Below are 14,176 nucleotides of genomic sequence, written 5' to 3' on the forward strand. Positions count from 1 at the left end.
ATGATCAAGGGCATAATCCATACTGTCCTCATGTATAAATGGTTTTCCATCATGTACAACCCTGGCAGCATCAGCAGATATCCAATATATACTGTAAGAACCAATCACCAAGGACTAACATAAAACATCACAAAGTGATCATCAAGGAAACAAATCAGCATTTAAGCAAATTAAAAACATTTATTATTGAGTTATACTTCATCATCCATCATCTGGCGAGAGATACACTGTATGGCTGGTGACAACGTGGCTGGTAGTGTAATTCAGTAAGAGCAAACAAGCTTAGATACTTTACAGCTATTGTAAGTGAAATGTGAGCAGAGGGGATTTAAAATGCAGCGTTGGCTTCAAACACTTCTCATCAATGTTAATGAGAGGGGAGAAAGTGCACTGAGCCTGACTGCTGTTAGTCTGCCAGATGACCCACAACATGTTCATGATAGCGCTAAATCACTTAATGGACAACAAAATATGATACATCTGTAATAGAAAGGATGCTACACTGGAATATTGTTTTAACAAATCTTGGCTGATTGACAAGAAAAGGCACATACTGTACATTTGTCAGTGATTGGGAGTTTTCCAGTTTTTATTGTTTGAGAGTTAAACTTGTTAGGAAGCATTGGTCAGAGGGCCCAGTACAGCCACTGCTTCAATCTCAACCAGTCCACCCTACAGAGAGAGAGAGAGCATACAGCTCAGTTAAATCCACTACAGAGTCAATGGAAAGCACAAGTCTCCGTTATATGCTTACCCTGGGAAGAGCAGCAACCTGGTAGGCAGCTCTGGCTGGGTAGTTAGTGCTGAAGACTAAAGAGATAGCAGCACGTTGAATGGAATTAGGTTATCAACACACAGACTGATATTAGATGAAACAGACACATGACTGAGCTTTGGCAAGGTTTGACAACAAGTAAACGGAGAAACCTTAAATGAAAAATCTTCACAACAGTGTAACTCGTATTGAAGTTATAATCAGACACATGTTAATATGAAAGGCCCATTTTGTTACTTTTTGCCACTGACTGGTATGAAATAAAACCCTACTTGGACTGTCGCAGTAAGAAAAGCACAGGTGTAACTAATAACAATAATTAGGGGCTCTGTTGCATTGTCCCAGTGGGCACAAGCTCTCGTTACTGTTATTAGGCACACCTGAGCTTTTACTGCTGAGACGCTCTTAAAGGTCTCTTAAAGGCAGCATTCAGTTTATGAAAGCTTGTATTTGTTGTTCTGAACCTCAAGTGTCAAAGTTTCACTGAGTCACATACTGGATTCCATCATTTCCTGCTCATGACAAATCAGCAAAGTACATTTCTCTACAAACACAGTACACTGCCCTTATTATATACTTTATAATTTTTTTAATTAGTCTTTAATTTTCCCCCCCCTAGAAACATCTGTCAGGTCTAATCGGACCCCATGGCAGAAACTTTGACATGGTTAAAGAAAATAGCAACCCCTACAGAAACTCAAACTTCATCAACAGAAAATCCAATATGACTGCATTATTAGACACACCACACACACGAGATCTCTGGGAAATGTAGTGCAATAAAGCCACAGCAATAAGTACTTAAAGGCCCTGCATAGATTTGATACCTGCACAGGTGTTTTCACTTATTTTGCCTGATTAGACCTCTTCACAAGACTGAGGGCAGGCTTGAGTCAGAGAACTTGGAACCTTTTCATCCTTATTGGTTCATGAAGTTTGGTGACATTACAGACGTCAGTATAGCTCCACCCAACTTCACCTTAGCAGAAGTCTCAATAGCTTGAATAAATGAAAACACCTGTGTGGACGTGTTGCAATACCTATTGGTGTATTTTTATCCATATTAACTGGATCAGTGGATTTTTATGCCACACTTTACACATAGAAGAAGGTGTACTTTTTTCTCTTTATAATTACTCCCCCCTCCAAGAGCATCAATGAATGTGGAGGCGCTCCTGTTACCTTTCCTTTTGTTAATACAAAGTACCTCAAATGACACTGAAATGAATATGGTGCTTGTGATGAAAGTCTTACTCTCTCCATATAGAATACTTCTGCGATCCCATGAGGGCTTTGTAAGTAGAGTTAAAGGATTTCTTGGCTGCCTGTGGAGCATCAGATGTGGCACTTTGTTTGACATTTAGTTTAAGGCTTAATCCACTGGCAGTGGCAGCTCAGGTTTCACCCTGCTTAGTGACTCAGCAAACGTCAGCAGTCCCTGTACAAGTGTGATCAGCTGTCAGCTGTGTTTCATACTTCTGAGTGCAATTGCTCTGGATCCTTCTCGGCATTTTTACAATATGAGGAGGCAGATTGAAGGATAACAATCATCTCTAAGATGTGCCCAGACAAATACAATGGTTAAGACTGACAGATTTTATGTAAAAGGTATTTACAGAGAATTAATAAAGAGTGTATAACCATAGATAAGCACTTGGAACAAGTAACCAATTAATCACGTGAACTCTGGGTAAGAGTGAGAACAATATGTACAAAGGCAAAGTTTAGCAGCTTCAAGCAAACCCAGCCAAACGCCACCTATTCAGTCAGTATATACGGCTGGTTAATGCAGGTGCCCTGTGTTGTGGTGACACCTGGTGGCAAAAGTGATGAACTTTTGGTCACAAGTAGCAAGTTTTATTTTTTTCCCCCCTTATAGCTCAGCAGTAAATTGCAAATATAAATTCCTATTGATAAGTGAATGAATGATACTTACACTGCTTGTACACATCATTGACACTAGTAAAGTCATTCATGTCGGCTAAGAGCACTGTGGTTTTGACAACTGCAGGAAACAAGGAAAAACAAATATGTTTATGTCTGCAATGAAAAACTGTTCAATTCAAAATGCAATCAGACAGTAAAGTTTTTCTCACCGTTCTCATAACCACACCCGGCAGCTTTAAGGATTTCACCCATATTCACAAGAGCCTGTGGGAAAAGAACTTCCAAATGTAGGTGCTCTGTAATTCTGTCTTTTATTTTGATTTGCTCATTTGTGAGACAAGCTGATGGAAAATTTGATTAAAATGAGATGAGAGATCCTAAAGCAAGCATCAAATTAATCTACTTTCAATTCAAATTACATACTGCATTTATTATTCATACTGTAGCAGCCTCTATGTGTATTGGATATGAGAGACCTAAGAGGGTTTAACTTTGTGACCAGAACAGAGCAATCACATCATTACAGTACACAACTTCAATAATATATTGGACAGTTCCCCATTTTGCAGTGTTCCTGGTTTATGAATGAATTAATGGTAGGTGGGTGTTTTTATAGTGGGTCACCTGTCTGGTTTGAGCCTGAACACCTCCTTCCACCAACTGTCCACTGGCAGGATCCATCCCCAGCTGTCCTGAGATGTACATGGTCCGATCTACCACTACTGCTTGGCTGGGACACAAACAAACAGGAACAAAGAGTCATCTGCATTGAATTAAAGGCAGGGTTAGAGGAAAGAGAGTGAAGCCTTCTTGTCCTGTCTAGTGTTTTTCACTGCTACAGTAGGAGAGCAGATGCAGAAATTGTGATAGTCAATTTCCAATGTAATTGAAAAATACAAAATACAACCATTTTAATGCAAAGTCATAGGCTACTGAACTTGATAAGGACAGAGCTGCGTTAAAACAATAAAACTCAAACTTTGACACAAACTATGAACACAGTTTGCAGTTGATCCTATTAGTTTAGCCCTTCAATAGTTTACAAAGTTCAAAGTGCAATCCTAAATTCTTGCACTTTGCTCCTGCGCACAGTAGGAGTGACTACTGCTCCACCTCCAGCCACTCCTACTGGACAACACTGTGCACTCAACACAACTGTATAGCCTAATGACATGAAGAAAATATAAATAACTCTCTTACTCTCTTACCAACACTGTCAACATGTGGTGCATAACTGTTATTCTGCGTCAGCTGTAAACCAGCTGTGACTTGACCACCAAAGATTTCAGCCTGATGATCGGCCGTCAGAGCTCTCACCTGTACGGGCCGATAGCAGCGGGAGCTTTAGTGGTACTGATGATCCTCCTGATCAATGCAGACATTTTACTATATGGAATATGGAATCAAACCAAGTGAATGAAACAAGTGCTGCAACAGAGCTGCGAGACAGGAGACGGAAACACTGCAAGCGCACTGGATGACGTAACGAGCGCTGATTTACTGTAAATGACGTTTTAAACGCGCAATACATATTGAAAATATGTATATTTTAAATGTTTCTGTACGAGTACGGGTATACATACATACTGTATGGTCAACTGAAGACTACTCGTGAAAAACAACACAACATTTCAAGAGAATTAAGGTTGGTTGGCGTTGTAATTTTTCGTTGCGCCGATACACTACAAATCCCATGAACACCACATATCCGGAAGCAAACATCACGTCAGCCAGCGCGAGGAAAACTCACATGGTAACGTTAGCTGGGAAAAGAGAGGACGCTACATTGTGAACAAAGTGTCTGACATACAAGCATACTGGGGAATCAAGAGGTGGACATATGTAACAGTTCTCTACTTAATAATTAGATATGTTGTATTTGTGTTTTTGTTTATTAAACCAACAGTCCAACTTTACGTCGGGTAACGTCAGTTAGCGAGCTAACGTTAGCAATATTGGCACATCATGTAGGTTAACGTTAGGTGGTTTGCAGTGTCAGCTTTCTCTTTAACAACCAGCACGAAGGACAGCCGGTGTCTGAAACGGGTCTTCTTGTGTCCTGCAGAAAATGTCTGCAGCTAAAGTGAAGATGCGGGGCAAGAAGATGAGAAACCAGCCCGTCAGTGTGCAGTATCCATCCGGCAGCACCCAGAACGGAGGAGACACCTCGGTTACCGGTACTATAACTTCTTTATTCATCTCTTTTTATGCTCAGATGTGTCTCTGCATTTGTTCTTAAGATGCTGTGTGTGTCCCCGTCACTCTAAATCCATGACCTCGTCTCCTCTTGGTCAGCTTATTTCAGTCTGTATCATTGATTCCTGTCTGCATGTCTCTGATTTTATCAACATTAACGAATACATCGCCTAAAATATACAGCACGCAGTCTCTGTCAACTTTACTGTCTTCAGTTTATCCAAACCTCCTTGTGGAAGTAGGGCAAGCAAGAAGACAGTTCATCTAAAAGCAATAATATGAGCCGCATTCAGGGTTGAATTAACTCATTAAGGGGTAAAATGAGTTGTGGGTTCCTATGCTGTAATAGTGCTCCAACCCAGGTTTACTAAGTTGCAGTGTGTTGCTTCACTTCCTATGAAATCATCTAGTCAAACACAGATTTGTGTAGGAATGTGCAAAAACAGCGAAAGCACATTACCGACATATTAAAGGTATTAAAACCAGATTTTGCCACATGGCTACTCTCAGGCAAAATCTCATAAATACGTTAATGTACAGTACAGGAACCACATTAAGACCTCTACCATTTCTGTTTGTATTGTGCTTTTTTACCAAACAAAAATGTTAATAATCAGGTCACTGGCATAGAAACAATTGCCTTTGAAAGTCCGTAGCTCCAGCGCAGCGCAGTGTTTTGCCTGGTTGGAAACTCAGCCTAAGACACGTTCTCAGTTTTACCTGTGATGGCCCTCAAATGACTAAATAATCTTCCCACAGGTGGAGGTCGTGATGATGGTCCATCTAATGTACGTCCATCTACAGAAAGGCCAAAGAACCCTCACCAGCGGGCTGGATGGGTCCGTGGACACCAGAAAGATGGTGGAGGTTATGCCAAGGAGATGCCTAAGCTAATCACTGGTAAAGATATTGTGCTACTTCTACATACTCACACTGTACTCTAAAGGAAAAAATGATCAGATTTTATTTGTAGGTCCATTATTTTCACGTGGTGCAGATTAACTGTTTTTTGTGCCGTCCTATACAAAGTGAAAGAAATTTGTTATGAATTTAAATTGGACTATCAGTCCGATTAAAGACTCTCCCTCGCTCCCATCCTTATTCAGCTGGAGCTTTTGCCAGGGCCAGGTCGGCAGAGGTCAGGGCTATGCTGAAAGCTGTCACTGTGACAACGGGAAGCTCCCATGTGTGCGGAGCCCTGCCCAAACACATGAGGAGACGGGCTATGAGCCACAACACCAAGCGTCTCCCTCGCAGGCTGAGAGATGTGGCCAACCGAATGGTAAAGTTCAGAATGTTTCCTTTATGGATGTTAATGTCCCTTTGAGTCCTACATCAAATAGCAGGTTTAACACCTCTGAGTACCTCTGACATGTTTGGTGACATTTCTGTTTCATTCTTCCTCCAGCGGGAGAAGAGCCTCCAGGCCGGCTCAAAGAAGAAGAAGGAACAGGCAAAGAGCAAGAGCCGCAAGGCCCGCCGCCGGCACGGAAATCTGTTGCTGGAATTTAACCGCCGGCAGAGAAAGAACATGTGGCTGGAGACACACATTTGGCACGCCAAACGCTTCCACATGGTTAAAAAGTGGGGCTACTGCCTGGGGGACAGACCGACATACAAATGCTACCGGCCTTGCTACAGGGCAATGAGTGGCCACTGCCTGCTGCAGGTAACCGTCACAGAATTGACTTTGTTGGGTTTAATTTTTGTCACAAAAATAGAATTGATTAATTAAAGGGATTTCAGTACCAGTAAAATAAGTGAGAATTTTTGGCTTTTGTCATCTCAGGACCTTTCTTATTACTGCTGCATAGAGCTACAGGGAGAGGAAGACAAGCTGCTGGCTTCTCTGTCACAGCTGACCAGCAAGGAAGCCGGTGAGAATACACCGTACCACAACCACAAATACACACATTTTGTCTTCATTGACTAAGTGCTCAAACATACTGATAATTTTGACCTGTTGACACCAGTCCTTTCTCTCTGAGTTTTGAGTGGTAATTTGTGTACTGTTAGGAGACACACAATCTAATGAAAGATAAGTAGATCAGCAAAAGTTTCAATAATAAGTTAAAAGTTTGAATAATTAGAGTAATAGGTGTGTGGTGTGTGTTTCCAGGTCCTACATTTGCTGCAGCACTGAGTCTATCAGGGCGAAGACAGGGCAGTGTGATGGTGTACAAAGCAGGACAGTACCCCTCGCAGCCCCTGGGCCCTGTCACCTTCCTCTGGAGACCCCGTACACAGGGCTCAACCCACAGGCAGCTGTGGATTTGGGCTCATCCCATTATTAAAAAAGTATGACAGGGTTTAAGGATGTAATGGGTTATTGCAAAGGTCTATACATTAAAATCATACCATGTAATTTTATATACACAAATTTTTAAATAGTTTTGTGGTTAAAGTAGACATGGTAGTGAATGGAGAGGTAGCAAGACTGTTAACTCCAGTAACTGTGTGCTCTTTGCAGGACCTTCTTCTTGAGTTACAAACTGTGTGCCAGTGTTGCGAGGCTGTAGTTCCTCCAGTCGTTCCAGTGGTGACACCTGCTGAGGTTGTTCCTACCCTAGGACCAGAACCAGAGCCAAAGCCTGAAAAAAACCCTGAGACCAAGCAGATAACTGGAACCAAGAGAAAGCGAAGCTGTAAGGATGCCAGTGGACCTCCAGCCAAGAAGATCCTGGGTGATGGAACCAGATCTCCCACCACCCCGGTTACCTGGAAGTCAAGCTCAACTGGAATAGTTATAAAGTTAGTTTGGTTTTAAATTTCATTGGGATGCAAATTGTGTTAAATTTGGTTTGGATGGAGAACTTTCAGTCTGAATTGTGGTGGGAATTATTTAGTTTGAAATCTTTGTATTTCCTTGTGGATCTGTTGCAGTGACCTCACAATGGAGATTGTGCGCTACCGCCTGATTGGACCACAATCCCATTCTGTTCTGGCGGAAACTTTGGAGGCTGCCACAGACTGCGATGTAAGAATTATGGTGTTGGTATAACATTAAAATTAGATTAATTAATTTTCATTTCACTCTGAATAACTGTGTCTCATTTGGGTTTTCTTTTGCTTAAAGGAAATTAATAAATCCCAGTCCTCTTCCCTCTGGTGGCCTGAGCACTGCAAAGACGAGAGCAAGATGAATCTGCATCAACAACAAGCTGATGTCTATCACATACTGAAAGGTCTATTGTTTAGTTTATTCTTAATGGTAATCAAAATATAATAATTTTTTTCTTACCTAGTACTTACTTTTTGCCATCTGGGTGTGTGTGCACATGTTTATCTAACCATGACTGTGTAATTATTTCAGGCATCTATTCAACTGGAGAGCTCCCCCCAGGCACAGTGCTGGGTCTGACTGTAGATGACCCCAGGCTGACTTTACCAACAAAGAAGGTTAAAGCTTTGCCCTGTGTAAAGCAGGCACAAGGTAAAATCTGACCTACTAGACAGACAGTGGAGGAGTGTGTGCCGTCAGTTTACAGATAAACACGGTTAAAAATAAAAATCATAGATTATTTCCCCACTTGAATCATTCAGTAATTATCGCATCATAATCTGTTTCCAGCAGAAACCCGACCACTAAATAAGTCATATCTATAGTTTAGCACACAATCAGTCTGTTTCTGGTCCTGAGGTTGTTTCCGAGAGTACACATCTGGTTCTGTGCTCCGGGGGGCCTCTGCCTGGCCATGCAGATGTTCCAGGTTCGAATCCTGGCAGGACCCTGTACTCCAAAACACACCCTCAGTGACAGACAACAGCTGATTCACTGGCTATGGAGAGGTACTGAGAAAATTAGTTGGTTTGGTTTAAACCAGGGTCTTCATGTTCATACTTTTTTTTTTTTTCCTGTTACTTTGCTCAGTTCCAATGAACATTTAGTCAACCCCATCGCTGTAGAGCTTTTCATAGTTTGCATATTTCTTTTTACAATAACCAGTCATAACAAAATCCAGTCAAACAAATGCAAGGAAAATTATATTTTAGTGATAATACCATAATTATGTTTGTCTGTAATGCATTATTTCAATGCTTACACACGTCCTCTTTTCCTTTGCTGGTTCTTTGCTCACATGATATCAGGGGTGTGGGGTAGAGAAACAGAATTTCATTGCTTCACCTTGAAAGGCATCCTGTATTTTACACATTGACACACATCTACAATTGTGCATTTATAAATTGAAAATCAACGATAAACAAACCAAAAACATACCATATTTTTCTTGCTTTGCTTTAGTTTCTACCCAGAACATAATCAATAGTAGCAGCTGTGATAATAAGGCCCGGCTTTGAAGTAACCAGGATAGTTCTTCAAGTCTGTGACATGTAATCACAGCATGATGAAAATCTCTTAGAAGCTGGGGCCAAACTGTCGTCTCCTCACTGTGTTTCTAAGTACTGGAGAGAGAACAGCAGGAGGTCTCACTAGTTTCATGGGAGATAGTCACAGATGATTTTTTTTAACAGACACATCCATTTGGGATGAACGGTGCAACTGATTTTACCCAAACTGCGAAGGGTTTTGCAGCCACATTAGCCAACAGTGTTTGTAATTGTCTCTTTGTGTTTATGTTAATTCTCCTCATGGGCAGAGTTTCAGAACCTACCTTGTTAATGGGAAAACAGGCAGAAGGATGATTTGTAGGGTACAATGTATCCACTTTTTACGCTGACATCTTAATGAAGAAGATGCTGTTATACTATACTAAGACCCTATTTTATATAAGACAATAGAATGCTTGCTTTTTTCTCATCTGAAAAGTCAGATCAGGGTAAATAATTTGGACTTGAGCTTCAGATCACAGAGAAAATGTTACAGAAAAAAATTACTTGAGTATAGACTTTCAAATAATTGGGGATGTAAAAGCCTTAATTCACTAAATTCTTCTATGTTCAAACCTGATCACCACCAGACACAATTGAAACAATATAATTGAATAATTATTTATTTTATCTCCTTTTAGAGAACAGGCACACACTAAAAATACAGTATTTATATTGTAATGTACTCTGTAACAAAGCAGCATTTTAAACCCTATTTTAAACCACATTAGGGGGCATCATATGTTAATAATAACATGTAAATCAGGGACTGTTACAGCATTTTCCTGTTTCCACCCCATGTGTTTCATTAATGGGCAATCAATCCACTGCTCATTTAGATGTCAAGTTATAAATCAGACAAGAGCGCTTCGTATGTCTCTGTTGACACTAGTAATGCCGGTCATACAGGAGCATGCCGTGTGTGTGTGCTGTGGCTTTGTTTCAGAGGTGGACGAGGAGAAGAGGAAGGAGCTGATGTTGCGAGGAGTATCTGAACACTGCTGTCAGAGTTACCTGTGGGAGCAGTCTGTCCGGGACAATGTCACTGATAACAAGATATCAGAGCAGGTAGTTTATCAGTTTCTTACTACCAGAAATGTCATACAGCAATCGCATTTATTATGTATTATAGTATAGATATGCTTAAAAAGTAAGGTGCATTATTTACTATCTTAAAGCTTTTTTCACATCTTTTGCTAACATCTCTATTTCTGAAAGTACAGCCAAGCTTAGATGTTGCTATTACCTCTAGCATTGTCTGCTTATTGCCTGCAGGAGTTGAACCGGATGAGAAGTGAGGTGCTGGTGCCTGGCTCAAGGCTGAGCCCCACTCCCCTGCAGGGCCGAGTCCCCATCCTACTGGTTCACCAGCCTGGCAAGCAGGTGGGACATGAGATGAGCTCCTGGGGTGCTGGATGGGACCTGCTGCTTCCTAAAGGATGGGGCATGGCCTTCTGGGTCCCACTGGTAGGTAGCACGGACAGTGTTTTTATTTAACGGAATTTCAAATTATGTTTTCATTTCTGGCAGGAGGTAGCAGTTTTTTTCCCCCAGTAGGCTGCATGTATACAGTGTATAATACAGCGGATGTCCATAGGAAAAGCTCTGTGAACTATGTTTTCATTATTTGGTTGCCTCGTCCATGTTTTGAGGCATGTTTTGTAAAAATGTTAAATGTACCTTGAAATTTTGAAGGCAGACCAGAAACCCTCAGGTTGGCTTTATATGCCAAGCTCCCTGAAATCCAGTGTTTACTCTTATCTGACCTTGTTTCTCCCTTTGCCAGGTGTACAGAGGAGTCCGCATCGGAGGGCTGAACATGAGTCTGAAACACTCTCAGAATAAAGGAGCCCCCCACTTCCCCCATGACTACCCAGACTGCTTTGCAGGCGTCCACTTCCAGGAGGAGCAGGAGACAGAACTCCTGGACAAGTTCAAAAGGTCAGCTGTAGACCGAGCCAGAAAGGAACCAAAAATAGTAATGCTGTGTGTGATTATTATCAGAAACATGGTATGGGCTGTTTTCAGTGGGGACATTTTGTGCTGCCAAAGCTTTTGTGTATCTTATAATATTATTTTGGCATCTATTAGTATGTCAGCCTGCTGATAGAAAACAGAATCTTAAGAACTTGCCCAAAATATAGAAGGTCCATTTTACTGATGGATGTGTTAAAACAATATATTTTAATCAGCTGTTGGCAAACTTGAAATGACCCTTTAAACTGTGAGAAAATGTTTTTAGTTAAAAAAAATAACAAAGTTGGATGATGATGATACTACGGTGAAACTAAAGAAGCCTTGTAGTGGTCTGTTACAGTATAAATGTACGATCATCTGCTCAGGAAAAGATAATATTCGCTAGCCTGCAGCCTAAGTAAGTGGTGAGAATGTCAGTGGATTAGAGGTTTAGATAGAGGGAAGCACTCCAAAGCTCTGACCCCAGTTAATTTCCATTATGCAGATCTTTCCCAACATGCAGATGAGATGGTAATAAGGCTGCACGCTGCTCTTCCTCTACTATCCGTGGCTAAGCAGTCATAATTTGTTACATAAATTGGCAGGGTTGACCCAACAGTTTGACAAGGGTTTGACCTCCTGACCTCTTCTGTAGGCGTCCGCCCGCCAAAAGGACCAATTACATCAAACATGGCTGTCTGGCACCGTTCCGTTGCCCGTGGCAACAGCTGGCAGAGGAGTGGGAGCTTATCTTGAGGGAAGGAGGAGAGGATAGGAAAGGAGACGGCCAGACTGGGACCGCAACAGAGGCTGACACAGAGATGGAGGAGGAGGTGACATCACATAGAGATATCACTGTAACGAAGCCTCCGAGCCGCATCACTGTACTGAGGTAAATGTTTGTCTTTACCTCTTTCATATTCATGTTTTACTGAAGATTCTCTTTTTTTTTTTTATCCTCTCCCTTGTCTTATTGTGAAAATAAACTCATATCAGTGTTGACTTAAAACACACACCCACTGGAAGTTTCCGCCAAGCTCCCTTCAGACGTTGAACATCCTGCACATCTAAATCACACCCCTAACAATATTAATGCCGTTGACTTTTAAAGGTCCCTTGAGGAGGAATGTGCACTGTTTTTTGGGGCTTTGGGCTCTAATCATCACTTTCTACTTTGCTATTTTTTATTAAGAGACCCCAGCGCAGCTTTTGACAGACTTGATGCATGGTGCTTCTCCAGTCTACCTCCCTTTCATCATAATGTCCCTGATGAGAATACCCAAAGTACATCCAGCCTTAAATTGCTGCAATACATCACAGAGATTAGTAGAGGGGAAGAGTTGCATCTATCCTCATAAAACCATCACACAAGCTCTGAGTAATGACTGACTTTATGAGCAAAAAATTGGATTGATTTTCACTGTCCATTGGCTGCCTTTTTGTTTTCAGCATTAGGAATGAAAAAATGTTCTGCAACCAAATTGTATGTTTCTCAGGATGCTTAATGGGGCCAATGAAAATGTAACTTTTCCTTTTGATTATTAATCGCCTGATATAAGTAGATATTATAAAGTGGATATTGGTTTTGTTTTATGCTTCCTAGGAACACAAAGTCACTGAGGCTGCTTTCTGGTTGGTGCAAACCCACAACATCTAAAGGTCAAAGGCATTGTCGTGTTAGGGAGCTGCCGCCTCTCGACCGTTCAGCCACCACGTCGTTCCTCACAGCACACGGGATGAGTCTGGTGTGGGTCCGCCTGTCACTGCTGTCAAAGGGCAAACCAGAGCTCCACGCCATGGTGTGTGTGCCAACTGCGGAGGACCTGCAGCTGCTGAAGAAAGGGCCTGGCAGTAGTGGCCCCCAGGAGCCCCCGCACAGAGACCACTTTAAAAGCAGAATCAAACGCAGGAAGAAGGGCCCCAAGAAAGCTGCTACATCCTCTTTGTCTAGTAAGACCGAAGGCAAAGAGTCAAACCCTCCCTCTGGCTCTGAACCAAACCCCACAACATCCGAAGACCCCAAATCCTCTCCTAAGTCTTCCTCGGACCGTATCTTCGGGCTGTGGCCGGATCCTCTGCCAAGTGTTACCTCTCACTGCTCCCGGTTGACTCTAGGCTGGGTCACTCAGGGCGACTTCTCCCTCTCTGCAGGCTGTGGGGACGCTCTGGGGTTTGTCAGTGTTGCCGGTCTCCTTAACACCCTTGTCAACCAGCCGATGGAGCACAGAGGAATGCTGCTGCTGCGCAACCCCGCCTCCCTGCATTACCGCTTTGCTAAAATCAACATTGAGGTCTGATTGAAACATCTGAGCTTGGCCCCCAAAAACCACTGAATTCTTGTTTAATGGAGAAAGATCAACATGATTTCTGTCCTGCAGAGGCCTGAAATGATATGTCAATAAGTCGCAAGATGCTTTCTTCACTAAGTGATCTCTGTGCCTTGATAGTTGCTTTCTCGGACTGTGCCATCATCTACTCTACAGTGTTGGTTAAAGACTTAACGGCATGCATAAGGCATGACTACAAGCTACCTTGTGGTGCTGTTGAAAATAATTTTTAGTTGTGTATATTTTACTCTGGCAAGTGACACCCTCATTGTTTCACTTGGAAAAGGTTGGTTGTTTTCGTATTTGTTTCCATATCAGCGCCTTTGTCAGAGGGGTGCTTCACAGAGGGATCAGTTAAATACTGTAACTGAATGAAAGCCTTTTATCCAAAATGGAATTAATCTGGGGCCTATTTTACATTCTTCTATATCCATGCTGATGAGTATTTATGTTGGCCTTCTATTATTTAAAAAAAGTCAAATGAATAGGTTTGAATTTGAGAAAAGTGTCAGCTTCTGTTTAAAAATGCCACTGCATTGAAAAGGTTTTGTTTGAACATAAACTAATAAAATACCCATACTGCACTTGACATAATATGCCATGTGTGGGCAATTACTGTCACCTTCTCTTGTGCAAACTCATACAAGTAATAGTTTAACTTCCAACAATGAAATATGCATTATGGCCTGGCCCTTTATAAGTAAAT

At 41.8% G+C, this 14,176-nt stretch overlaps 2 protein-coding genes across 4 annotated transcripts; one reads left to right on the plus strand and one right to left on the minus strand.

Moving 5' to 3' along the window:
- Positions 1-160: 160 nt before the first annotated feature.
- LOC127366406 (2-iminobutanoate/2-iminopropanoate deaminase-like) lies at positions 161-4,147 on the minus strand. Its single transcript, XM_051405255.1, has 6 exons — positions 3,980-4,147; positions 3,287-3,392; positions 2,872-2,926; positions 2,712-2,780; positions 755-810; positions 161-672 (listed from the first exon to the last, which is right to left on the minus strand). Exons 1-6 carry the CDS (start codon positions 4,042-4,044, stop codon positions 613-615), a joined length of 411 nt encoding a protein of 136 aa, XP_051261215.1. The 5' UTR covers positions 4,045-4,147; the 3' UTR covers positions 161-612.
- A 192-nt stretch (positions 4,148-4,339) lies between these two features.
- Positions 4,340-14,064, plus strand: pop1 (POP1 homolog, ribonuclease P/MRP subunit). Of its 3 annotated transcripts, none has more exons than XM_051405202.1 (16): positions 4,340-4,415; positions 4,728-4,839; positions 5,618-5,758; positions 5,965-6,140; positions 6,267-6,527; positions 6,648-6,735; positions 6,978-7,156; positions 7,329-7,609; positions 7,742-7,835; positions 7,935-8,043; positions 8,172-8,291; positions 10,134-10,255; positions 10,463-10,654; positions 10,974-11,128; positions 11,799-12,035; positions 12,747-14,064. In XM_051405202.1, the coding sequence occupies exons 1-16, from the start codon at positions 4,356-4,358 to the stop codon at positions 13,438-13,440; spliced, it is 3,021 nt and encodes a 1,006-aa protein (XP_051261162.1). In that variant the 5' UTR covers positions 4,340-4,355; the 3' UTR covers positions 13,441-14,064. The 3 variants fall into 3 exon arrangements, with proteins under 3 accessions (XP_051261162.1, XP_051261163.1, XP_051261164.1); XM_051405203.1 differs by having other exon boundaries at positions 4,377-4,494; XM_051405204.1 differs by having other exon boundaries at positions 4,382-4,504.
- The last annotated feature ends 112 nt before the right edge of the window (positions 14,065-14,176 follow it).

The sequence above is a fragment of the Dicentrarchus labrax genome, unplaced genomic scaffold (genome assembly GCF_905237075.1).
Source record: "Dicentrarchus labrax unplaced genomic scaffold, dlabrax2021, whole genome shotgun sequence".
Taxonomy (NCBI): Eukaryota; Metazoa; Chordata; class Actinopteri; family Moronidae; genus Dicentrarchus; species Dicentrarchus labrax.

What these genes read in the sequence shown, in the direction of transcription:
- LOC127366406 (XM_051405255.1), bottom strand. Translation starts at nt 4,044, where the DNA reads ATGTCTGCATTGATCAGGAGGATCATCAGTACCACTAAAGCTCCCGCT. An exon ending in TTCAGGCTCAAACCAGACAG is followed by an intron (nt 2,927 to 3,286) that starts GTGACCCACTAT and finishes CTTTTCCCACAG; the next exon opens with GCTCTTGTGAATATGGGTGA. An exon ending in CAATGATGTGTACAAGCAGT is followed by an intron (nt 811 to 2,711) that starts GTAAGTATCATT and finishes CTATCTCTTTAG; the next exon opens with TCTTCAGCACTAACTACCCA.
- pop1 (XM_051405202.1), top strand. Translation starts at nt 4,356, where the DNA reads ATGAACACCACATATCCGGAAGCAAACATCACGTCAGCCAGCGCGAGG. An exon ending in TCAACTGGAATAGTTATAAA is followed by an intron (nt 7,610 to 7,741) that starts GTTAGTTTGGTT and finishes GATCTGTTGCAG; the next exon opens with TGACCTCACAATGGAGATTG. An exon ending in TGGCCTTCTGGGTCCCACTG is followed by an intron (nt 10,655 to 10,973) that starts GTAGGTAGCACG and finishes TCCCTTTGCCAG; the next exon opens with GTGTACAGAGGAGTCCGCAT.